This window comes from Cetorhinus maximus, chromosome 27, assembly GCF_964194155.1.
Source record: "Cetorhinus maximus chromosome 27, sCetMax3.hap1.1, whole genome shotgun sequence".
In the NCBI taxonomy this organism is placed as follows: Eukaryota; Metazoa; Chordata; class Chondrichthyes; order Lamniformes; family Cetorhinidae; genus Cetorhinus; species Cetorhinus maximus.
This window is the reverse complement of record NC_135905.1, coordinates 10,507,835-10,534,871: the sequence shown is the minus strand read 5'-3', so window position 1 is coordinate 10,534,871 and position 27,037 is coordinate 10,507,835. Positions and strand designations below refer to the sequence as shown.

Genomic DNA, 27,037 nt, shown 5'->3' with positions numbered 1-27,037 from the left:
TGTTGCGAGGGAAAAACAATCATCAGGGCAATTGTTGCAAATCTCCTGATAACTGCTTTGCAACATTTTATCACCATAACAAAAATTAAAGGATGGAAGGGCAACAATAGGTTTCATTAATTTGTATTAACTGTGTTCCTCATGTAGAGGATAATCAATTCTGCAATTCTACTGGAAATAGCGTGCCAAATTGTATTTTAAAAATAAAATAAGACACCAGGGACAGAGGGCGAACTTTGCTAAGAGAACAACAGTCATGTGGTAATCAGCATACAGTAATAGTCGCTCCAAGATTTAAGCATCCATCCGATGTTAAAAAATAGAAACAATACACTAATTTTAAAGAAACCTAGATGCCAAGATATCTGTAGAGAAGAGAAATAAAGACTAAAGATCAGAGAAGATAACTTTATAAGTGTTTCATGTTTCAGATTTATGTTTTATGTTTCAGATCACCAGCTGCCTGCTTCTGCTATAAAATCTATAACATTGCTTTACCACTAGAGGGAACAATTGCACACAATCACTGGCAGCAATTTAATACTGTAGAGCAGTGGTAGGCAACCTGCGGCCCATCAGGGCTCTGAATGCGGCCTGCAAAACATTTTGTTGAGCGTTGCCCGAAGGATTGCCAGATTCCACCTGCATTGCTTTTTTTCCTACCGGTATAACTAAAGCGACATGCATGCAATGCAAAGGCACGTGAAGTGAGGCGCCTGCTGATTGCACACAACATTGGCTGTGAGAGCTGTGCACTCCCTCTGCGGCCAATCAAATCACTGTTAGGCTCAAGCGGCTAAAGAGGAAAAGTATACGAGAACTTTGATTGAATGCCCCTGTTCAGTTCTCTGGCATTGCATTGCAAAGCTGATGTCAATCTTTGGATCGACATACACACGTGAGCAGACATTTTCTGCTATGGGTCAGATTAAATGCAAGAAGCATAACAGACTAACGAATGGAAATCTCAGTGCTGAATTGCGAAGCATCTGCACATCCGAGTCCTAATCTAAAAAGTCTAAGGAAGACAGATCCAACCAGAAGTTCCACTGAGTACGATGCAAGGAAAGCGTAAATATTTATTTTGTTTTTGCTATTTGAAGCTGATGGCAGCTCTATTAGTATGAATGATTAAGCATTTTCTATACCTTATTTTGAAATATTTGGCACGTATCAAATGTATTTAATCTTATTCGCGGTGTCATGGTTAGTGCGCACGCCCGATTTCAATCTTACGGCCCACTGAGATGAAGGGGGGGCCACTCACGCAGCCCACTCACTAGCCTAGGTTGCTCATCACTGTCTGGTGATATTGCTGAAAAGAGATAGAGACATGTCACCAAAGCCTTTTGTCTTGCACTCATCAGGACAAACACAAGACTGCCAAATTTCAAACCATCACAATAATTTTCACAATGATTCAGCCCAATCGCTGAATCACATCTAATAGTAGATATTTTGTTTAGGTTTCGCAAGCACGACTAGTATGATCTGCATTCTGTCTATTACAAACAGCCCACCACACAATTGAGCAACGTTGCGTATGAATTTCAGTGTCACTGTGATGCAATGTACATAGATCATACCTCCAAAAGACTGGCAGATCAAATCAGACATGCTCTTCTGTTTGTGATAGGCAGAGAATAAACCTGCTCACCCAGCCCATGCTTGAGAAACCCAAAACAAAACGTCTACTGTTGGATGTCATTCCATGATTGTCAGCACATGCTGAACAATCCTGAGTGTCCTAATAGTTACACCAACAACCAATTTAGGATAAAAGCAAAATACTGCAGCTGCTGGAAATCTGAAACAAAAACAAAAAACGCTGGAAAAACTCAGCAGGTCTGACAGCATCTATGGAGAGAATAGACAGAGTTAACGTTTCGAGTCCGTATGACTCTTCAGAGCTCAGATTCAAAACGTTAACTCTGTCTCTCTCTCCACAGATGCTGTCAGACCTGCTGAGCTTTTTCAGCCTTCTTTGTTTTTGTTACCAATTTAAGATAATCAGTCAAGCTCGTAACGTGGCTCATTTACACTTGCTAGAAATGACATACATTCATATGCAGGGACCCATTTTCTGCAAACAAAAAGAAGGTTCAAGCCTTGAGCCTCTTTTGAATCAAGTACATGTTTTGTCCAGGCAACACCTTGGCTATGGTCCACTTGTCAACCAATCAGCACCTTTGTCTCCTATAGTATAAATTGTTGTAAATGTTTGAAATATGGCATTCCTGCATTTGTCCTGATGAGAGCAAGATGAAAAGGCTTGGCAACATGTCTCCCTTTTCAGCAATAGTCAAGTTCTGTCCGACCAAGTGACAAGACTTGTGAAATTATTTCTATGTGCTATCAATGTTTAAAAGTGCACCTCGTAACATTCCTGTGCTAGTGAAACATCAGAGTATTCCAACAGCCAGCAATCATTTCAGTTCTTACCAAATTCTAAACTGTTGCTTTGTAAGGAGAGAGATGTAGGTGTGGGATGGGAGTACAATTTACAAGACCATCTGCTAACCTCGCAGATTATTACATTTCAGTGTAGTGCACTGAACACTTTCCACACAAAATGAGTTTATGGAAGTTGCTAGCTAGGACGTTACAGTCAAAGGCAATTGCTTTTATTTTCCCAACTTGAAATATTAGCTATTTGGTAAACAGGTCACTGGGTAAGGTTTTTTAGGTTTTATTTAAACATATATGAAATATATGCAGAACAATATCAGGAATATTTTATGAACACGTGCCTGAACCTCTTATCTGACTAAACAATAAAGAAACATCACAACAAAATGAAGCGGTTCCAAGATTCAGACAGCATGCAAACTTTTCCAGAGTGTTGAGAAAGGTTACTTGATTGCTTGTGTAGCATCAAATGTAGGGGTGTGGGCAAATGAACCTGAAATGTTACGGTACCACAAAAGCAAAATATTGCAGACGCTAGAACTTAAATAAAAAACGCTGGAAACATTCAGCAGGTCAGGGAGCATCTGTGGAGAAAAACAGGGTTAACATTTCAGGTCAACATCGACCCAAAGCGTCACTGCTACAGTACTGTTCCATGACACCAGCATTACATTGGTTCAAACATGGACAAAAGAACTGAATTTCAGAGGTAAGGTGAGAGTGACTCTGTTCCAAGGCATCACTGCAGGAGTTCCTCAGGGTAGCGTCCTAGGCCCAACCATCTTCAGCTGCTTCATCAATCTATTAAAGTCAGCCCTTGAGCCAACATTTTTCTAGATCATGTAGATCCTATCTTCAGGAATTTTTCTGGCCATGTAGATCCTATCTTCAGGAATTTCCTCCCTAAACCTCTTCACCTCACCATTTCTCTCTCTCCTGCAAGACTTCAGAAAACCCAGCTATTTGACTAGATTTTGCTCATCCTTCCTGATATAACTCGGTTCGGTTCTATTTATTTATGTTTACAACTCACAAAAGCACCATTCTGAAGAAGAGTCATACGGGCTCGAAACGCTAACTCTATCTTTCTCTCTACAGATGCTGTCAGACCTGCAGAGTTTTTCCAGCAATTTTTTGTTTTTGTCACAAAAGCACTGAACAGCTTTCTATGTCAAAGGTGCAGCATAAAGTACTGTTGTTGAACACATTTAAAAATGGAATCAAGTGATCGGATTTTCAGCCTGCTGAAAAAAGGTTTTTAAAACTCAACACCGCTAGGTTCACCAAGCGGTAATTATGTACATAAAGCATTAATAAAATAAACTAATTAAATAACTATAAATTAAAGTTCTTACAAGAGTTTGTTGCTGTTGCTGCAGAGCCATTTGCTGTTGAACGGACGCTTGTGCCATCATCTGCCGCAAAGCTGCTTGTTGCTGCATGGCTGTTGCGTACTGTTGCTGAAGATAGTAGTTTTGCATCATCTGTTGCTGGGCCTGCTGCATTACCTGGTAGCGCTAAGTTAGTACAGAGTACAGCATTAGTGCAAGTTCTTTAGGTTTAGAGGAAAAAAACTGGAGTTTCAGGCATTATTATTTTATTTTTACCATTTTATTTTTGACAGCACCTTCCAAACCTATGATCTTTACTACCCTAGAAGGACAAGGGCTGCAGATGCTGGGGGAACATTGCCACCTGCAAGTTACTCTCCAAGCCTCAGACAATTCTGACCTTGAACTATATCATCGTTTCTTCACTGTCACGGGGTCAAAATCCTGGAACTCCCTTCCTAATAGCACTCTGTGTACCTACACCACAAGGACTACAGCAGTTCTAGGCAGCAGCTCATCACCATCTTCTCGAGGGCAATTAGGGATAGGCAAAAAATGTTGGCATAGCTAGTGACACCCATATCCTGTGAACGTCCATATCCTGTGAACGAATAAGTAAAAAAAACTATACATATATAGAACAGAATTCAACTGCTTTCATTCAGTAGTCATGGTCTAGGACATACTACAGTTTCAGTCATGGCTACATTTAATTCTTTCACAGGATGCAGACATTGCTGTAAAAACCAGCATTTATTACCCATCTATAATTGCCTTCAAGGAGGGGGTGATCAGGGGGTGAACTGCTGCAGTCCGTGTAGGAACATTACTCACAACATTGTTAAGTAGGGATTTCCAGGGTTTTAACTCAGCAATGATGAAGGAACATAATATATTTGCGAGGCAGGGAGGTATGTGACTTGGAGGTGATGGCGTTCCATGCCTCTGTTGAACTTCTAGGTGGTAGAGGTCGCAGGTTTGGGACAAGCTGTTGAAAAAGCCTGTAGTGCAGCTGCTAGATGATGCATAGTGCAGACAGTGTCCGCAGACAGAAAGAATGAATTTTTATAATGGTGGATGGGGTACCAATGAAGCAGGTTGCTTTTATCCTGGTTTTGAGCTACACTCATCCAGATAACTGAACAGTATTTCAACACACTCCTGAATTATGTCTTATAGATGGTGGAAAGAATGTGGGTAGTCAATGGCTGAGTCATTCAATGTGGAATACCCAGCCTTTGCTCTGTTCTGGTAGCTACATTGTTTGTGTGGCTGGTTCACTTAAGTTTTGGGCCAATGGCAATTCCCGGAATGTTGATGGTAGGGGATTTGACAATGACAATGCTACTGAATATCATGGGGAAGCAGTTAGACTTTCACTTGTTGCAGATGGTCTTTGCTGGCCACTTGTGTGGAGCAAATGTTACTTGTCATCATCAGCCCAGCTTGAACAGTGTCTAGGTCTTGCTAAATACAGGCGCAGACTGCTTCACTATTTGAGGAGTTGTGAATGGAACTGAACATTGTGCAATCAAACATTCCCACTTCTAACTTTATGATGAAGGGAAGGTCGCTGATGAAGCGGCCAAGACAGTTTTGTCCCAAGTAACTCTGCTCCATTGTCCTCAGGCTGAGATGATTGGCCTCCAACAACCACAACAATCTTCCTCTGCGCTGGTATGACTCCAGTCAGAAGAGAGTTTTCCCCAATTCCCATGGATTTCAATTTTGCTAGGGCTCCTTGAATCAGTCAATTGCTGCCTTTAATATCAAGAATAGTCACGCTCACCTCATCTCTGGAATTCAGCTCCTTTGGCTATTTGTGGACCAAGGCTATAATGTGGTCCTGGCACAACCCAAACTCAGCATCGACGAAGGAGTAACTGTCACCTGATAGCACTACTGATTACACCTTCCATCACTCTGCTGATAAGTAAACTTATGGAGCAATAACTGACTGGATTAGATATGTCCCGCTTTTTCTCAATTGGACATGCTGGGCAATTTTCCACTTTGTAGATGCCAGTGTTATAGCTGTGCTAGAACAGCTTGGCTAGAGGTGTGGTTAGTCAGTTATCAGTACTAAAACAAGGGTGCTGTTTGGGTTGATAGCCTTAGCTTTAGCCAATGAACTCTGCCATTGCTTGGTGACACACTGAAGTGATCAAAGATAGGCACCTGTGATGCTGGGGACCTCAGGAGAAGACGAAGTGCTTAAGTGCTGGTCTTTGCCATTATTAAAGATAGGGATGGTCATGAAGCCTCCTCTGCCCACTAGTTGTTTAATTGTTCACTCTCTGCAAGAGAAACTCAGCTAGTCTCACCCCTCACACTTTCCCTGTGGTCAAGCAAATTTTCTCTCTTCAGGTGCTTATCCAATTTCCTTTTGAAAGCCCCAATTAAGTCTGCCGCCACCACACTCTTGTGCAGTGCATTCTAGATTCTAAACAGCTGCTGTGTAAAAAATTGTTTTTCGCAATGGTAGTTTTGCAAATCCTCTGGTTTTTGACCCTTCTGCCAATGGGAACAGTTTCTCTCTGTCTACAGACCTCATGATTTTTAACATTTCTATCAAATATCCTCTCAACCTTCTCTGCTCTAAGGAGAACCACCTCGGCTTCACTTTAGGGAAACGGGAACATGGTGGTAACGTTACTGAACTAGTAATCCAGAGGCCAGATTAATTCTTCAGAGAAAGGAGTTCAAACCCCACCATGGCATCTGGAGGAATTTGAATTTAACTAAATAATAAATCTGGAATAAAATATCATGAAACTAATGAATTGTTTTAAAAAATGTATCTGGTTCACCAATGCCCTTCAGGGTAGGTCACCCTTACCTGGTCTGGCCTGCTGTCTTAGACTAGTCAAGCAACAGCCTGATATTGTATGCTATGATTGAGAGTATGACTATTTCCCAAACACCACCATCACCATCCCTGGGTATGTCCTGTCCCACCAGCAGGATAGAGCCAGCAGAGGTGGTAGCACAGCAGTAAACAGTCAGGAGGGAGTTGCCCGGGGTGGTCCTCAACATCGACTCCAGGCCCTATGACGTCTCATGGCATCAGGTCAAACATGGGCAAGGAAACCTCATGCTGATTACCATGCACTGCCCCCCTCAGCTGATGAATCAGTACTCCATGTTGAACACCACTTGGAGGAAGCACTAAGGGTGGCAAGGGCGCAGAATGTACTCTGGGTGGGGGACTTCACGTCCATCACCAAGAGTGGCTCGGTAACACCACTACAAACCGAGCTGGCAGAGTCCTAAAGGACATAGCTGCTAGACTGGGTCTGCGGCAGGTGGTGAGGGATCCAACAAGAGGGATACACATACTTGACCTCATCCTCACCAATCTGCCTGCTGCAGATGCATCTGTCCATGACAGGATTGGCAGGAGCGACCACAACACAGTCCTTGTGGAGGCGAAGTCCCGTCTTCACGTTCAGGTTAATCCCCACATTGTGTAGTGTGGCACAATGGGAGAGATTTTGAACAGATCTAGCAACTCAAGGCTGTGCAACCATGAGGCATGGGGGCCATCAGCAACTGCAGCATTGCACATAACCACAATCTGTAACCTCACAGACCGGCATATCTCCCACTCTACCATCCCACCAAGCCAGGGGATCAACCCTGGTTCAATGAAGGGTGCAGGAAGGCATGCGAGGAGCAGCACCAGTAATACCTAAAAATGAGATGTCAACTTGGTGAGGCTACAACACAAGACTACGTGCATGCCAAATAGCATAAGCAGCAGGCGACAGATAGAGCCAAGCAATTTCGCAAACAGCGGATCAGATCTAAACTCTGCAGTCCCGCCACATCCAGTTGTGAATGGTGGTGGACAATTAAACAACTCAATGGAGGAGGCGGCTTCACAACTATCTCCATCCTCAATGGTGGGGGAACTCAGGACGTCAGTGCAAAAGATAAGATTTAAGCACTTGTTACAATCTTCAGCCAGAGTGCCGAGTGGATGATCCATCTCAGCCTCCTCCGAAGGCCCCCAGCATCACAGATGCCAGTCTTCAGCCAATTCAATTCACTCCACGTGGTATCAAGAAATGGCTGAAGACACTGGATACTGCAAAGGCTACGGGCCCTGACAATATTGCGGCAATAATATTGAAGACTTGTGCTCCAGAACTTGCTGCACCCTAGCCAAGCTGTTCCAGTACAGCTACAACACTGGCATCTACCCAGCAATGTGGAAAATTGCCCAGGCATGGGCTGTACACAAAAAGCAGGGCAAATCCAACCTGGCCAATTACTGCCCCATCAGTCTACTCTCGAACATCAGAACTACTATCAATCGGCGCTTCCTCAGCAATAACCTGCTCATTGATGCTTAGTTTGGGTTCTGCCAGGGTCACTCAGACTTTGACCTCATTTCAGCCTGGGTTCAAACATGGACTGAACTCCTGAGCTAAGGTGAGAGTGACTGCCCTCGACACCAGGAAGCATTTCACCGTGTGACATCAAGGAGCCCCAGCAAAACTGGAATAAATGGGAATCAGGGGAAAAACGCCCCGCTGATTGGAATCATCCCTCGCACACAGGAAGATGGTTGCGGTTGTTGGAGGTCAATCATCACAGTTCCAGGACATTACCCTGAGGAACTCCTGCAGCGGTGTCCTAGGCCCAACCATCTTCAGCTGCTTCATCAATGACCTTCCTTCCATCATAAGGTCAGAAGTGGAATTGTTCATTGATGATTGCACAATGTTCAGCACCATTCGCGTCTCCTCAGATAATATCCATGACCAAATGAAGCAAGACGTGAACAATATCCAGGCTTGGGCTGACAAGTGGCAAGTAATATTCGTGCCACACAAGTGCCAGGCAATGACCTTCTCCAACAACAAAGAATTTAACCATCACCCCTTGACCCTCAATAGTATTGCCATCATTCGATCCCCCACTATCAACATTGGGAGGGGGGGGATTACCATTGACCAGGAACTCAACTGGACTAGCCATATAAATACTGTGGCCACAAGGGCAGGCCAGAGGCTAGGAATCCTGTGCCGAGTAGCTCACCTGCTGACTCCCCAAAGCTGTCCACAATCTACAAGCCACAAGTCAGGAGTGTGATGGAATATTCTCCACTTGCAGTTCTAACAGCACTCAAGGAGCTTGACACCATCCAGGACAAAGCAGCTCGCTTGATTGGCATCCCATCCACAAACATCACTCCCTCTACCACCAATGCACAGTGGCAGGAGGGTGTACCATCTACAAGATGCACTGCACCCGGTGCAGAGGGGGGCCAGGAGAGAGGACCACCTCCTCATGAACTTGCTCCTGGGCCTGGCCAAGTTGGCCATTAACAGGCAGCGGGCGATCGAGGGGGTCGTCTGACCCGACTGTCTGCCCCTCTTCTGCAGCTACGTTCGTGGCTCGGTAACACCACTACAAACGGGTATTCATGGAGGGTGAGCACGTGGTGTCTGCTGGCACTGTCGAAGCCTCCTGCGCCTGGTGGACACTGCAGGGGCTGGGGTGCTTTATAGACCCTTTTGATCACATTTTGGTTTGACAATTGTAAGTTTCCTTTGAATTTTGTCTTTTGTTATTGCAGTTTCTCTTTAAGGGGCTGCTTTTGCTTCGTCCCTGATTTTGTTAATTTAGTTTAATTGTTTTGACTGAAAAGAGTTACAAGATGCACTGCAGGAACTCACCAAGGCTCCTTAGACAGCGCCTTCCAAACCCACGACTGCTACCATCTAGAAGGACAAGAGCAGCAGACACGTGGGAACACCACCGCCTGGAAGTTCCCCTCCAAGCCACACACCATCCTGACTTGGAAATATATCGCCGGTCCTTCACTGTCACTGGGTCAAAATCCTGGAACTCCCTCCCTAACAGCACTGTGGGTGTACCTACACCACATGGACTGCCATGGCTCAAGAAAGCAGCTCACCATCACCTTCTCAAGAGCAATCAGGGGTGGACAATAAATACTGGCCTAGCCAGCGATGCCCACGTCCCGTAAATGAATTTAAAAAAAAGTGACTCCAAATTCACACCAATCTGTGATGTAACTGCCCTCTGAAATTGCATTCCCAATGAAGGGTCATCACCAAGCTAAAACATTAACTTTTTCTCTCCACAGATGTTACCTGACCTGCAGATTATTTCCAGTATTTTCTGTTGTTTCTGATTTCCAGCATCTGCTGAATTTTGCTTTTGTGAAACAAATTTGCCCATCACAAATCCATGCTGGCTTTTACTAATTAATCCACAATTCTGTCCTGGATTATCATTTCTAAAAGCTTTCCAACCACTCAGGTTAAACTGACTTGCTATTAGTTGCTTGATTTATCCTTGCACCTTTTTTTTGAAGGGTAAAATATTTGCAATTCTACAGTTCTCTGACTCCAATCCTAAAAATAAGGATGATTTTAATATGTGGCCAACACTTCTGCAATTTCCACCCTTACTACTCTTAGCATCCTCACATACATTCCGTCCAGTCCCGGTCACTTATCAACTTTAAGCTAGCCTCGCAAATATCTCCTCCATCAATTTTTAACCCTACCAGTATCTCAACTCCCTTCTCCTTCACTATGACTTTGGCAGCATCTTCTTCCTTGATAAAGACAGGTGCAAAAGTACTCATTTACTTTCTTAGCCATGTCCTCTTTTCTGCTTTTCAGTTGCTGATAGAGCAGGGGTGGAGCCAACCTTTTCACTATTTATACATTTAATGAGTCTTTTGGATTCCCTTTTAATTTAGCTGCTTGACTCATCATACTTTCTCTTTGCCTCTCTCGATTTCATTTTTCACGATCCCTCTGAGCTTTCTATATTCAGCCTGGTTCCTCCTTGCATTATCAACCTGACATCTGTCATCAATCTCCTTTTTCTGCTTCATCTTAAGTTGGCCTAAAAGGCAGAATATGTACGTGCAGCAAGGATTTTACTTTTATGGGCAATAGGCCAATTTACAGGCAGATTGTGCTTTAGGTTCATACGTAACAGATTAGCTTGGACCCACAACCAAGGTTTGATTTAGGGGCCAATGCAGATTGAATTTAATCAGTCTTCGCTGAGTTGAAAAGGGCATATGCTAGTCTACTTTTTGTATTCAATCTTGGAATTGAGAGTTGCTGTCATGCCAGCATTTATTGCCCATTCTTAATTGCCCTAGAGAAGGCAGTGTTAAGTCACCTTCTTGAACTTCTGCAGTTTACGTGAAATAGGTACACAGACAATGCTGTTAGGGAGTGTGTACCAGGATTTTGACCCACTGACAGTAAAGGAACAGCAATATAGTTCCAAGTCAGGATGGCGTATGGCTTGGAGGGGAACTTTCAGACGAAGGTACTCCCATGCATCTGCTCCTTTTGTTCTTCTAGATGGTAGAAGTCATGGGTTTAAAAACTGCTGTCGAAGGAGGCTTGGTGAGTTGCTGCATGTATCTTGTATGTGGTACACACTGCTGCCACTGTGCATCTGTGGTGGTGGATGAGATGCCAATCAAGCAAACCGCTTTGTCCTGGATGCCGCAAACTTGAGTGTTGTTGGAACTGCACAAAGCCTTTTAGATGGCAGATGAACTTCGAGGAGTCAGGAAGTGCATATTCCGAGAATTCCCAGCCTCCGACCTGCTCTTGCAGCCACAGTTAAGTTTCTAGTCAATGCTAAACCCCAGAATGAGGGGGGATTCAGCAATGGCATTGCTGTTGAATACTAAGGGCAGGTGTTTAGGTTCTCTCTTGGAGATTATCCTTCCCTGGTACCTGTGGTGTCAATGTTACTTGCCACTCATCAGCCCAAGCCTGAACGTACAGCTCAATCCTCCCTTCTCTCCCCCCTAGCAAGGTATGAGTTTGCATTCTCTTAGTTCCAAAGAAAAAATATACAGCCAATGTAGCCATATCCTATTTGAACATGAATTATGCATATTTTTATCTCCAGTCAAAACAAGTAACTACCTAGAGCCAAGAACACAGGCTAATCTAAATATAAGGTCTGACAAACTGTGATATCTGAACTCACTTGAAGGAATGCACCAGTAGGATAAAAACCTCAAATATGAGAACTTATGAAATTATATTCTGACAATTTTAAGCAACGTGGAATCTTGTGGCTGACTTGAGTACCAAGCCAAATGTGCTGAGTCAAGCATCAGAAGTTGATGCTCATTAAGTGTGCAGATGACAGCAACGCAGAAGTTACTGTTTTAACTGCAAGAAACTTCAGTTTGCTTGAATTGAGAGGTTACACAGGCAACAGTTATTATATGTAGTATGTTTAGCTGATTACCTGCACAGTTACATTCAGGAAATCAACTATAATCCTGGAATCAGTGAGCATGGCTTAACTGGTATGCTAATTTAGTTCAGTTCCCACTTTATCTCACAGCTGTCTTTTATTTTACACATCCCCCGGGTTTAGTATTTATGGTTAGCAATAGAAAGGCTGACAACAAACTGGGGTAGCAGAGTTGGATGGAATATGGGATTTTTTCTGCATTCATAGGCCAAGATGCTGTGAAATATAAAATTGAGGCTATACAATGCCAACACTAACATCAAAGTGGCATGCTTGCATAAAGAGTATGTTGTAAAAGTGTAATTATGAATCTTGATTCGAAGAAGTTGTCCCAGAAAGTTCACAGAAATACAAGTTTTAATACATGGTAGATGGTTATAGAATTAAGATATCTACAACCTCAATAGTAATGCGTGGCCACCGGATGTATCATAAGCAAACCTGGACCCTCTTGAACAAAGACCTGGAGCAGAAATGTGTGAGATCTTTTAAGGTTTCACAATACACAAAGGATGAAAAGAATTTCCTGCCATCAAAAAAGCTCTCTTCCATTTCATAGTATATGCCTTGGGGTATGGAGGAATTATCTGATGTTATAAGAGTGTCCACAACAAAACAAGATCACCTTAAAGTGGTAATACCTCAGAGCTGTCACACAAACATTCAAAGTGTTATCACCACATCTGGAAAAATAAATCTAACAGAGAGCTGAAGTTACCCGATGCTTAGAAGTTTCCAGAAAGGCAGAAAACAATGTGGTCATCAGCTAAACTGAGGTTCTGAAATTTCCCATAAAACAGGAAAAGTGCTTAACTCAACTTTTAAGAGGTAGGAGTTCAGAGTTCCGCTAGCACATTCAGTATTCTCAATCTATTTTGGGCAGAGAAAACATCAATGCCAGATTTTTGGAATCTATCAAAGAGCCCCAGACACCCAATTTATTTAACAGTTTGCCACAATTTAATATGTCCACCAGAGTGTGCCTGCATGCCTCTGAATATAATCCCTCACATATGCAATTTATTTGGAAGGTGATTTTTGGCTGACTCCACACATCTAGGTTCAAGTCTCTTTGCTGATGAGCATTTCATCTGACAAAGCAAGTGTCAAACTGTTATTCAGCTTACAGTCACGAGATCAAAACCAACTACCTGCACATGCTTAGCATGTTCATTTGAAGATCACCATCAAGCTACTACCTACTTGTTTGCTAGATCATCAGGTAACAAAGCTACTCAGTCACATGGTACCAGCCAACCCATTGGGTGGTACCAAAAAACAGAGCAAAGGCCCTAGAAATGCACATCAGGCATTGTTCTGCCTACAGAAGTCGAAACGCTATCTTGTTTCTTTTAAGACAAAGGAGCCTCCATCATAGCTGAGGACATTGGATAGTTTCACCAGCTCTGGCACTTGGTCATATTTAAAGAAGCAGAGGTGGTGCACAGCCTGCCCGATTGGGCAACTGGCTATGTCCCCAACACCAAAGTCCCTTTCTGGCTTAAGAGTCTGTGTCTCTTGGCCTTTGGTGAAAGGGACTAACTTGGTACTTAATAAATTGGCAAGATGACTGAGCAAGTGGCATTGCTGTTGACAGCAGTGAATGTTTCAACTTGTCACCAAGTTCTTTAGTTAGACCTAAGCGTAGGCTCAGCTCCTAGAACTTGTAGGATGATAAATACAAAATACTTTTAATTATTATATGTATTTAGTTCCTTACACTAGCATTGATCAAAGCAGGCTTTAACAAAGATAGATCCTGACTGAAGGATTCAATGCAGTAAAGACTGCACCATGAAGCACAGAATGATGGGGCTTGAAGGAAGTTTAAAAGGAAAAATGTATTGCCTAAAAAAACATGTGTGCTGAACCAAACAGATTGCACCTGCAAAGTGATCATGAAATTCCAATGAATGGATAAGTAGTTCATGAGGCCAACTGCTGACAATGGGGTAAAAGCAACAAGCAAGATCAATACAAAGACAGTTAATTATAGCAAGTGAAACCATGCAAGTAAATGTTTCAGGGCTTGAAATCTTAAAGGGGATGACCATTTGAAGAAATGTACCAGCCTGTTGGTACTTGGAGGATGAACACAAAAGAGGTATTCAGTACAAAAGCAGGCAATTTATGCTGAACTTTTATAAAGCTTTGGGTTAGGTCACATAGAGTATTGCATCTAGCTTTGGTCACCATGTTTTTGGTAGGATGTGATGGCCCTTGAGAGAGTGCAGAGGAGATTTACCAGAATGGTTCCAGGGATGAGAGAATTTAGCTACAAGTTTAGATTGAAGCAGCTGAGTTTGCTCTTCTTGGAGCAAAGGAGACTGACAGGAGATCTGATAGAGATGTACAAGATTATGGCAGGTTTAGATAAGGTAGACAAAGAAAAGCTGTTCCCATTGGCTAATGGTGCAAGGACTAGGATGCACAGATTCAAGATTTTGGGTGAGAGAAAGGTTTGGGGATGGGGGTGCGTGCCTTTAATGCAGTGAGTAATAGTGACCTGAAACTCTGCACATGGAAGTGGTGGAAGCAGAGACAACGATTTCAAAAGGAAATTGAATAGGCACTTGAGAGAAATAAAACTTGCAAGGTGACAGAGACAGATTGGGGAACTAGACTGACTTGATTGAGTCCATGCCACTCTGAAGTGCAAAGGGTTGAATGGTCTCTTCTGTGCCATAATAATTTTATGAAGAGTGAAGTAGTAGTAACAAGTTCAAAGAAAACTGAAGTATTTTATGCTGATTAGACACTGATTTGTACATACCAGGGCACAGGGCAAGTACACAACTCGAAGCATGGTCAGCCTCTAAAAGAACCCACTGCCACAAGATAAACGTAATAAGTTTGGTTAAAATCTGGTAACAGGAAGTAAGTGAAGTGAGTTAGAGCTATATTTAATGAAATTATAGTAAATGAATAGGTTAACAGCAACTTAGTGCCTTTAATATAATGAAAAGTCCCAAGGTTGTACACAAATACATTAGTAAAATTTGACACCGACCTACATAGAGATATTAGGGCAGATGACCAAAAGCTTGGTCAGAGAGGTAGATTTTAAACAACGTCCTAAAGGAGGAAGAGTGGGGAATAGAGAATGAGAAATTTAGGGAAGGAGCTCCAGAGCTTCAGGCCTTGGTAGCTGAAGGCATAGCCACCAACAATGCAGTGGATAGAACTGCGAATGCTCGAGGCCAGAGTTAGATGTGCACAGATATCTCAATGGTAGTGGTGTTAGAAGACATTTCAGTGACAGGGAGGGGTGAAGCCATTGGGAGGATTTGGAAGAGAATTTAAAAAAAATCGAGGCCTTGCTCAAGCTGATGCCAAAGTAGGTCAGCAAGGACAGGGTGCTGGGTGACGGAGCAGAGGTGGTTTTCATGGACAAGGTGGGTTCAGAGAGGGCACGAGGAGAGATAGGAGAGAATCTAAAAAATGATGCAAATTCAGGACCAGGGCAGCGGAGAACTATACAGGAAGTACAGCCCGGTGGCTAGGTGAGGGGAGGGAAGTGGCAGAAATAGCTGATAGGATGGTCTCAATCTTAAAGGACAAAAGTCCATGAGCTCCTCTCACTTGAAGTATCAGTGAAGAATCACATAACCAATGAGAGAATATTTGCAATGCACCAATCTGCTTTTGGTGATGGCATGGGAAGAAAAACAAAGTATAGTTTTAAATGAAATTGAGCATTACCTGTGCTGCTTGAAGTATTTGCTGTTGGCGGAAATAGGCTTGTTGCTGGTGCAGCAAATACTGCTGCTGAAGTAACAGATGTGCCTGCGGTTTCAGTTGCAGATGCTGCTGAGGCTGTACTGGCTGAATTTGTGCTCGTTGACCAAGTAACTGAGCAATGTGGCCACTACTTGCAGCTGCAACTCCTGTGCAAACCAAAAATTTCAAAATGTTTAATATGTTCTGATCGTTGTTTTGCTCACAGATCTGAACTGCAAAAAAATCTTTTAGTGCTCAGCCTAAAAGCTGTGAATGGGACCTTTGTACTGGAGAGTCTGGGTATGCCAAACTTTGATAAAGCCGATTCCTAATTACAAGGAATGCAAGAGTCGTCATATCAGTCAGGATTATGTTTTGCATAGTTTAGTTGAAATACAACAGTTTTTCCTTGATTTTTCACTGATACTAGTTCTTTGATCCAACAGCTATTATCTTGGCACTAGGGGAATGGTTGTTTTGATTATCCTGGCAGCTCTGAAATGAAGCTTCAGGTTAAGATGCCTTATGAGCTTCAGGTCCATGAGACCAACAGGAATCGAGCTGCTAGCAATTACTTTTCTCCAACAATATCTAAGCTTCAATATGAAAATGCATGGGTATTATCTGAACATCTTGGGAACTTGAATGTGTAATCTAAATGCGTTGCTCAGAAGTTAAAGGTAATTCATTGCGCCAGAACTAAGTTTAGGATTACCAATTATCACAATTTTCATTATTCACCAGGGTAGGGAAAGAAGGTCCACCAGTAAGTTGATAGAGGTTCCATTTAGCATAGAATATTGATATATTGAATTTAGCCCTCTTTGATATAGCAAAGAAAATCAATAGACCAAAATAAATTTGGGGCTCCACTCAGATATTGATCCAACTCATATTACAAATACTGTGCGAATCCTCTACATTACTCCACAGCATTGGTATAGCATTCTCCTCAACCAAACTTCAAAACAGCACAAAACCAGTGCCAGGAGGATTTTTATGTATGCCAGGGTTTGTGTATTTGAATTTGACAACGCTGCACCAGAGATGATGATGTCAGGTCTCAGCACAGCTCTGTCACTGGTGGGTTGTGCATCATTTCCAAAGAAAGAGTAGGGCCAGTTTTTAACAATGCAGCTGGATGGAGTACATGAGGGAGAGATCAGCTGGAGCATTAAGGGGTTGGGACCTGAGCCGCAGGCAGAAACGTTGATGCAAAGTCTCAATGCATCAAAGCTTTTTTTCTTGTCCTTAGGATGTCATTAGACTGAGTAGTTGCTTTCACAGCTCCTAAAATGTTAAGACACAGTAGAGGTCAATGCTACTATTTGCAGCACCGAAAGTTAAGGGCCTGAAGATCCACTGTAGGAACTTCAGTGACCTGGTTTAAGTTCCTTAGAATATCTTTGTTTTGAGAGGCCATATGGGTTTCACAATTAAACTGCCCCCCTGCAGTTTCAGAGCTCCCTGAACTCAAATGCTAAAGGTACGACTGAATGATTATAATCCTAAAGCCTGTTAATTTGAACTATCTCAATACATTAAAAATCAGAGCATCAAATAACCTTGCATTTCACATTCACCGACCCTACAGTCTGCAGGGGAACAACATTTAAAGGGGGTACAGATTGGAAAGCTGGCATTGCAATATAACAGCCAACGTTTCTTTCAAGTTTGGCTTCCTCTGGGAGAGTTGGATCACTGATTTTAGCAACTGATTCATTCAACAAACAATTCTTAGATACTTAATGAACATATAGGACAAAAACCACTGAATCAAGTAAAATAAAAGGGAATATCAAAGGCTATGTGACACCCTGTCACATGTTACATTACCCTTTTGCTGCCAATGTTCTCCTACATGCATTATAATTTCTGATCTGCAGTATAAATTACTGCAATGAACAGAAAATATAAAAGCACTCTTTTAAAAAAAAATAAGTTTCTCTGATAAGTTAGCAAACTTGAGAAGTTTATCACTAATGCCACTTAGAGATAGCAATTTGGATCTCAAATACATGAAGGATGCTCAGTTGACATGACTATGTGACTGTGGTGGTTCGTGTCCAGGATTGAAAAGGGTTACTATTGCTAAGAGTCAGAGGCTGTCAAATTCAATACCAGCTGAACAGATAACAGTACCCAGTTGGTACTGAGCTTTCCAGTCTGAGTCCGCACAATAGGCACCCTTTTCAATCCTGGATTCCAACGACTATGGAATTGCTTGTTGAGTGTCAGCTGAGTGGCTTCGTGGCTGGTCTCAGACAAGCTGTGAATCATATTGTAAATCTAATTTCTTCTGCAACTGAAAATTCAAACAATGTTTTGAAGAGAATTTTACCAAATATTGGGAGGAAGGAATTACATTGTCATTAAATTTCCACTTGCATTTAACTTCTTTAAATTAATAAACCTTTATCCTAGCTTTAAATAGCCCACAATTATCATGATTTGAGTTCCCAGCACAACATAGTCAATCTACTGCCAAGGGCCACATAAAAACTAAAGTTCAATTAGTTTTGGTCAAGTCATATATATTTAAATGTTTTAAGTCTGCTTGTGTACAGCAAATTGCTGAAATAAAGTACAAGTGCACTATGCTTTCATCTTTGGTTTATAGAATGCTTGATCCAAGCACCATTTTTTAGAGTTAGTCTTATCATAGAATGGTTAAAGATTATCATTTGACCCGTCGTATCTGTGTCAGCTCCCTGTTAGTGCAACTCACCTAAACACCCTCCCCTCCACCTTTCCCCGTGGCCCTGCAATTTGTTTTTCTTCAGATAATTATCCAATTGTCTTTTGAAAACAACGATTCCATCTGCCCCCACCACAATTTCAGGCAGTGCATTCCAGATCCTAATCACTCTATGCATAAAAAAGTTTTGCCTCTTGTCACCAGTTCTTTTGCCTTTAACCTCCATATATCAGTGCGCTCTGGTTCTTGATCCTTCTGCCAACAGTACGGTTTCTCTCCATCTACTTTGCCCAGCCCCTCATGATTTTAAACACAGCTATCAAATCTCTTCGATCTCCTCAAAGGATAACGACCCCAACCTCTCCAACCTATGCATGTGACTGAAGTTCCTCATCCCTGAAAATATTCTCATGAATCTTTTCTGCACCCTCTCTAATGCCTTCACATCTTTCCTAAAGCATGGTGTCCAGGATTGGACAGATTGCTCCAGCTGAGGCTGAACCTGTGTTTGATACAGATTTATCATAACTTACCTGTTTTGTACTCTATGCCGCTTTCTATAAAGCCCAGAAACCCATAGCTTTATTAACCACTTTCTCAACGTGTCCTGCCACCTTCAATAATTTGTGCGCATAAAAAGTTGTATCCTTATGCTTCTACCTCCCCACTTTAGAACCGTACCCTCATCTTATATTGCCTCTCCTCATTCTTCCCACCAATCACTTCACACTTCCCTGCATTAAATTCTATCTGCCATTTTTCCACCCACCCCACCAACCTATGTCCTTTTGAAGTTTATCACTATCTTCCTCACAGTTCACAATACTTCCATTACAGTTTTGCCTGCCAGTCTGATTCCAATTTAACTGGGCCAGATATATTCTCACCCTATTGAAGTTGGCCCTCTCCCAATTAATTATTTTTGCTCTGGATTGTTGCCCTTTTCCTAAGCCAGCCAAAACCTAGAGATGTTATGATTACTGTCCCCTAAATATTCATCAACTGACACTTGATCCACTTGACCCACCTTGTACTCCAGAGCCAGATCCACCAAAGCCTCATTCATTGTTGGATTGAAAACATACTGATGTAGAAAACTCTCCTTAAGACACTCAAGGCACTCTTGCCCTCTCTATCCTTTAAACTATTACTGTCCCAATCTATATTAGGATAATTAAAATCCCCCATTATAACTACTCTATAATTCTTGCATCTCTCCAATTTCCTGGAAATTTGTTTTTCTATATCTTTCTCATTATTAAATGGCCACTAGTTGGTCTTTTCTAACCATTTCAGAAATTTTCACCCAGAGTGCAGCTGCTGTTGTTATTAACATGTTCAGACACTATCTAGCAGGATAATTCTAGGGGAAGCATTCTCGAAAAAAATTAAGCCAAACACTTCTTCACAATTGCTCTGCAAACAATTTATAATGTTTCATACGCTTTTATTCAGCTATACTCATTAAAAAACACAGGCAGCCCGCTGTGTACTAATTTTCTAAAGAAAACCAACATCTCAGAACATCACCTATTGTTTGAGGATACATCTGTAAGTGTTATTTAATCAAGTAACTTTTTGTTTTAAATTACTGGTTCACTGCCACTAAAAATTGTTAAATTACAACCCTTTTTCTTTAAAAAGGTTGCCATTGACACCTGCTATTTTGTTGGGAGGGGATAAGGAAGGAATTGGATGTAAACAAGTAACATAAATCCACTAAAAACATTTTCAGGGACTATATAGATATGTGCATAACTACACACCTGATGGTTGAGAGGCCAACTGTGCAGCTGATGGTTGAGAGGCCAACTGTGCAGCTGATGGTTGAGAGGCCAACTGTGCAGCTGATGGTTGAGAGGCCAACTGTGCAGCTGATGGTTGAGAGGCCAACTGTGCAGCTGTTGGTTGAGAGGCCAACTGTGCAGCTGATGGTTGAGAGGCCAACTGTGCAGCTGATGGTTGAGAGGCCAACTGTGCAGCTGATGGTTGAGAGGCCAACTGTGCAGCTGATCTCTTCCTTGGAGTCATAGCAGGCTGAATTGTCAGAATGTTTGAAGATGGAGTTGGCTGGCCAGCTTTTGGCCTTTGGCGGGGTGCAATTGAGGTCTCTGTAGTAGGTGCTGGGTCTGTAAGCCTATGGAAGGTTTAGATGAACAGTAAATTTATAAGTACACATCAAGCTTAAAAAAAAAGTCTGCATTTATTTTTCCAAAAAGTGGAACATACAAGTTTGGGCTGCAGCTTGAAAGGCATCAGGAAATTTACTTTGAATCTATCGTTTATCACAATGGTTCAAAAGGAACAACTTAAATATAACTATATGATGAAAGGGCCAGTGTACCTTGCTCTTACTTGAGACTTTTTAGCAACAACTTCACTAGCTTTCACTGGTACTGGCATTTTCACTGGTATTGATACATTCTGAAAAACAAAAACACACCTTGAACATATTTATCATTCCCTCTCAAAACAATTAATTAAAATACAGAATGCTGAGGTTAAAATTAAACTGTCTTAGCAGCAAAGTAATCAAAGTGCTCAAATTTGGTGAAATGTAGAGCTAAGGAAAATGCTCCAAATTTCAAGCTTTTCTCCTTCTCCAAAACCAAGATTCATGCATTTTAAACACTTCACTCTCAAAGTCTATATTTGCTTTTACTTTTATCAAACCAAACATACTGAATACCCAGTGAACGTGCTTCACTAACCATCTTTAGACCTTATTGACTGAGCTACAAAAAGGAACCCTCCAAACATCATGGTCAGCATGTGCAAACAAGAACAAATACTTACTATAATTACAAAGTACAGTACATATACAACAGGAATCAGAGTATCAATTACTCATCTTGCTCATGACCTAGATAACCAACTTGCAATTTTTATACCATCCACATTCATTAGCACGCATGACTCTCAATCTGGATAATCTAGCACCATCTGTACTGAACTGTCAAAACGAGCTCTACACAGGATTATTCCTGTCAAAGGATCATTTCTTTGTGGTTATTGATGAAACCCAGAAAGAAAATTTACTTACATTGATATTCTTAACTGGACACGCCCTTTTTGACAGCTTAAATGTAAAGAAAGAAACCTGATAAATATCAGGTCTTTTATCTGGATCTGCCTCAAGCATATACCCTGCAAAAAAAAGGTAACAGTTTCAGTTTATGCACATGAAGATTTAGGCAAAGTAGCAAAAAAAAAAGCAACCTGAAAATTAATCAGAAGAGCTGGACACTTACGTATTAAGCAATGCATTTCATTGGAATACGTAGAATTATCTGGAATTGTAAAACTTCCATCACAGATGGCTACTTGACTTTCTCCAAATGGTAAGGTAAAGAAGCACAGTTTGTAAAGTAAACACCCAAGGGCCTAAGATATAAAAAAAAGAGAGCTTATCTAGAGGGAAACTGATCAGCAACTTTATTACAACAGTCAGGTCAAACTAATTCCAAGAAATCAAGTGCGAGATGCAAAGACCATATGGGAACCACATAGCATTCCACCTTCCATTCCTAGAAAGAATCAATCCTTGCTTACCCATATGTCAGCTTTAGTGGTTATAAACTTTCCACTGTAAAGATTGACCATTTCTGGTGCTCTGTATGACAGCGTTGTATACCTGAAAATTAGAGCAAAATTACATTAATCATGCAAAACTAGCACTACATTATAAGGAGCACTGCCTTTCCCTAATGTTTGCTGGCTTTTTGCACACCTTCACAGCATGTTGCTTGAGTTTATACTTGAAATTTAGTTACAACTTGCCTTTATATAGTACCTTTCATGTCCCTGGGCACTACACAGGAGCATTATCCAACAAAATTTGAAACCAAACCATATTAGGGCAGGTAATTAAAAGCATGGTAAAAGAGCTAAGTTTTAAGGATGATCTTGGAGGAGGAAAGAGGGGTAGAGACTGAAGAGTTTAGAGAAGAAATTCCATCGTTGGAGCCTGGGCAGCTGGAGGAAGGGCTATCAATAGTGGAGTAATGAAAATGGATTAGTTAAGAGACCAGAATTGGAGGAGAGCAGAGATCTCTGAGAGTTGTAGGGCTGGAGGAGGTTACAGAGATAAGAGGGGCCAAGGCCATGAAGGGATTTGAAAACAGGGATGAGTGTTTTAAAATTGAACTGTTGCCGGATGAGGAGCTAATGTAAGTCAGTAAACACAAGGCTGATGGGTGAATGGGTTTTGGTGCTTGTTAAAATATGGGCAGCAGGGTTTTGGACAAGTTCAGTTTAGAGGGTGCAAAGTGGAAGGTCAGCTGGGAGAGCATTGGAGTAGTCAGGTCTAGAGTTCACAAAGGGATAGATGAGAATTTCAGCAGCCTCACCCCTTATCAACTTACCAAGTTGATGCAGAAGTGGAGGCAGGTGATGCTGTGAAGGTGGAAGTAGGCTGTTTAAAGATGAAGTGAATATGGGTACGGAAACCCAGCTCATGGTTAAATAGATTGCCAAGGTGGCAAATCGTCTGGTTCGGCCTCGGGGAATAGCCAGAGTAAGAGAAAAAGTCGGTGGCTAGGGAACAAAGTTTTTGACTTCAGTTTTCCTAATATTTAGTTGGGGAAAGTTTTTGCTCATCCAATTCTGGAAATCTGACAAGCAGCATGGTGAATCAGAGACAGTGCAAGAATGGAGAGAAGTGACTGTATGGTAGAGCTGAGTGTCGTACTTGTGGATTATTAGATTATATGGAAGTGTAAAATTCCAAAATATCAAAAAATTAAAATGTCTTAAGACCTAATTTGAGCTAGATAATACCATATGCATTTGAAAAATTATAGGACTTCATAGAATAAATAAAACTGTACAATACTACCTCAAACAACATAATAAACAACTACTGCTGGTTTCATACAGAACTGTTATACACAGTGAGATATGCCACATACTCACAAACTTCATTTTAATTTCAATAAGAAAAGCAGGTTAAGTCCATGTCCACATGGGCCATATGATCTGCTGAAACAAAGATGATGACTCACCTCAAAAGGAAACAGAAAGCATACAACCCTGCACAAAGGTGGCAGAAGAAGCCTAGCCATTGATGGATGGACTTGTAGTTAGAAGCAAAAAGATAGGCTATGGTTAGTCAGGACTTGGGCAATGAGAGAGAGAGAGAGAGAGAGAGAGAGGGAGAGAGGGAGAGGGGTATTGTACATTTAAACCATTTACTATGGATGATAAGGTTCATGGCAGGACAAGTGTAAGGTGGGTCAGAATTTTTCATCTCAGGGGCAAGGTTGATAAGCATCAACAGGTTTACCCAAATTGAGGGAAATGAAATATTGAAAGACTGTTTCAATAGGTTGGAAATGTGTAGAGGCTGTGGTATAGTCAAAAAATAAATGAAGCTAATCACAAATTTACCAAAAATCAAATAGATTGCGCATTGGGGTAGTCATGGCTCGGGAAGAATAAAACTGCTTTTTAATCAAAGGGTACCAACAGTAAATTGCAGGAGTATAGCTCATGCAGATTTGTTTAAAAATTACCCTCCCTCAAAAAATATTTTTAAATATAACATTTATACCAGATTTCTTCTGAAAACATCTAGCAATATGGCTGTGCTATCATGCTAGAAGCTACTGGAGATGCACTGAAAAACTAGTTCAGGAGACTGAAGTAATTTTTTTTTTTAAATGGCAAAACTAACACGCATTAAAGTAGTTGGACCTTGATCAGCAACTAACCACTGTAATCAGTTATGCACAAGTTGCTGCAAAAAGGCTTTTTTTTGCGCTAATTTTAATGCCTTTTTGACTCTAAGCTAATTCAATTTAACAGATACAGAACTTCAACAGGATTTTAACTAAGAAAGACATACTTTTTTATTTCTTCCTCAACTGCACCAACACCTTCAGTCTGAGGATGTATAAATCTGTTTGTTGCACTTCCAAAGTCACAGAGAACAAAACTACCACTATCGTGAAGAAGAAGATTTTCAACCTAGTACGGAACAGAAAGAGCAATGAATAAAACACACTGCACTTGCATGCAAGAAATTTTAGTTTGATATTTCTCAAATAATTCTCACCTTAAGGTCTCTATGAATAATTGGAGGTTTGCACTGATGTAGCCTAGCCACTGCTTCACAAGTATCACAGAATATTTGCAGCACCTCAGTTTCATTAAACCCAGAATGCAATCGTTGGTTCATCAAGTTGACCACCTGACCGCCTGTGAGAACAGAAAAATCTGATGCATTAAAGTACGCTTTTGATTTATCAACTGAAACTCAACCATACTGACTTACATAAGGGCCATTGAAAATGCTACAGTGCAAGGTCTCAACTTTTCAGCTTCAATGTCCCTTAGCTTTATTCAAGCTTTTTAAAGAGTGATGAGGACAAAAAATAAACTGTAAACTACAGTCAAAGCTAAACAGAATAACAAGGAATTCTTTCAGTGCCATAACAGCAAGCAGTCAGAGAGAAGGTGAACATCTGAAAGGTACTGTACAAATTGGGATGAAAAGGAGGATGAGCAAAGTCAATATACTTAAGTGTTCATTAGAAATTACTATTGTCTTGCATTGACAGATTCACCAGTTTCAACGACCAATCTAGCCAAGTTTACACATGAACAAAATCCTGGGAACAAATCCTTTTATCCCAGAGCACCAAGGCAGGCTAGGGATGACATTTGTGAAGTGCTGAAAATGGCCATGAAGGAGTCAGTTTTGGACAGATATTATTAAATTAAAAGCAATTAATGATTCAAAGAAAGAGATAAATTTAAGCCAAATAAATGCAGGCCCTTTGGTATTTTATCAGTATCTATTAAACTAATGGAATTGATTATCATGGGGAAATCTGTTTAAGGCTAACAAGGCTGTAAACAACAGCCAACATAGCCAGGGAAAGTGAACATCTTGCATGATAAGCCACCTTAACTACTTGTTTGGGACAGCGGCATTCCAATGGTGGAAAATCATGTGATGCAGTGTACTTTAATTTCCCAAAACCCTTCAATAATGTACTCATCAAAATGCTGTTACTGAAACTAAAAATGGTTCCAAAAAGGATGTGGGTTCAAAATTGCCTCTAGAAAAGAAAATTATACTTTGTTAATGGAATAAAGAGCAGTGGATGGGTTGAAAACTGCACAGCATCCTGGTAATCAGCATCCTATAGTAGTGTGTTGAGTCTCAGTCACTGAGACGAATGGGAGACATCCAAGGCAATAATCAGGAAACAGACAGAACCACAACACTGATCCCTTCTGGTATAGTTATCATTGCTGTCCAAGGACGAAGAAAAGGAATGACACTATATCAAATAACACAAACATTAAATGGCATACATAAGTTAAATCTGATGCATTACATCCAAGGTCATAGCTCATTACAGGGGGTGAAGCCAACAATTTTGTCACAGAAACAAAATAATCTGAAAATGTTGCATTCAGCTGTAGCACAAAATTTGAACACATTCAAACGTGGAAAGTCTCTTGAACGAACAAATAATTAAATCTCTGAATGACTGAAGATTCTATTTACTCAAGACTCGATAGTCAACCCAGAGAGCTTCACCTTAACAGCAGAATAATAGAACATGTATTAAGTATTTAATACTCTTTTCCTTATAAAATAGCATACTGACTTAATCTTGAGCAAGACCATAGGACAGGAGGGTGCAGGGCAGTTTACAGGTCAACATCTGGCAGGATAGGTTGCCATATGTGGGATCGCTGGATGATGGATGCAGCTTTAACAATAGCCATTGGCCAGTGAAGGGAGGCTAAGCAGTCTCATGTTTCCCATGAAACAAATCAGATTATACAAAAAAAAAGGCATGGACAAAAACCTTTCAATTTAAGATAAATTGGCAGAGTGAAAGGTGGCCTTCTGTATAATGAACATGATGATGTACCTGGTTAAGTGCCCAAGGCAAGCACTGAGAATTCAGAATGAACCTGATGACTTTGTTGATGATGTTTATATAGATTATTCAAGGCAATTTTCAATCTTCCAGATGAATACACGATTAAAAATTTTGCCAATAAATTCTTTGATGAAGGACTCAACTGGCTATTTTAGATTTACCTTAATATATGTTATTTAGTTATTCATGCACAATAAGGTTTCACCCATCTAGTTACAACTGCAGGGGTGGGGGGTGGGGGAGATACTACCTAGTTACAACTTAGTGGGGGTGTACTACCTAGTTACAACTGAGGTACTTGTACCAGATAAGGGTAAGGTTATATGTTGCATATGATTGAAAACAGCAGTGGCATTTACCTTATTCAGTTTTCTATTCCATTTTTTAAAAAAAAAATTATGCAGTCATAACAAACTTTCTAGTTTGATGGTAGCTTCCAGGGTCATGCAATCTTAGAGTTTTATATTAACATGTTTTGTGCTTTCCCTTAAGTGAACAATTATCAAGTGTTCTCTTGAACATTTCACCTCAAAATGCTCTAAAGTTGATCCTTTAGCTCATTTTGAAACTAAACCAAATAATGGGAAAGAGTTAGAAATGGAAATACTTAGTAGTAGTGGGCTGAGGGAGATATGCTTCCAGTTAATGTAGAATCATATACTGACACACACTGGGAGATTCTGCACACA

The 27,037-nt window shown here is 41.1% G+C and overlaps 1 protein-coding gene across 2 annotated transcripts in view; it reads right to left on the bottom strand.

Annotated features, from left to right (window-relative positions):
• The window catches only part of LOC144668555 (AP2-associated protein kinase 1-like), a 106,238-nt gene that overhangs the window by 11,168 nt on the left and 68,033 nt on the right, over positions 1 to 27,037 (bottom strand). For both annotated transcript variants that reach the window (XM_078530699.1, XM_078530700.1), the window contains exons 4-12: positions 24,500 to 24,642; positions 24,290 to 24,411; positions 21,997 to 22,078; positions 21,696 to 21,828; positions 21,488 to 21,591; positions 20,789 to 20,868; positions 20,211 to 20,581; positions 15,729 to 15,913; positions 3,765 to 3,926 (exon numbers count right to left, since the gene is read on the bottom strand). In XM_078530699.1, coding sequence (XP_078386825.1) covers positions 3,765 to 3,926; positions 15,729 to 15,913; positions 20,211 to 20,581; positions 20,789 to 20,868; positions 21,488 to 21,591; positions 21,696 to 21,828; positions 21,997 to 22,078; positions 24,290 to 24,411; positions 24,500 to 24,642 — 1,382 coding nt within the window. The remainder of the gene's footprint in view (positions 1 to 3,764; positions 3,927 to 15,728; positions 15,914 to 20,210; positions 20,582 to 20,788; positions 20,869 to 21,487; positions 21,592 to 21,695; positions 21,829 to 21,996; positions 22,079 to 24,289; positions 24,412 to 24,499; positions 24,643 to 27,037) is intronic.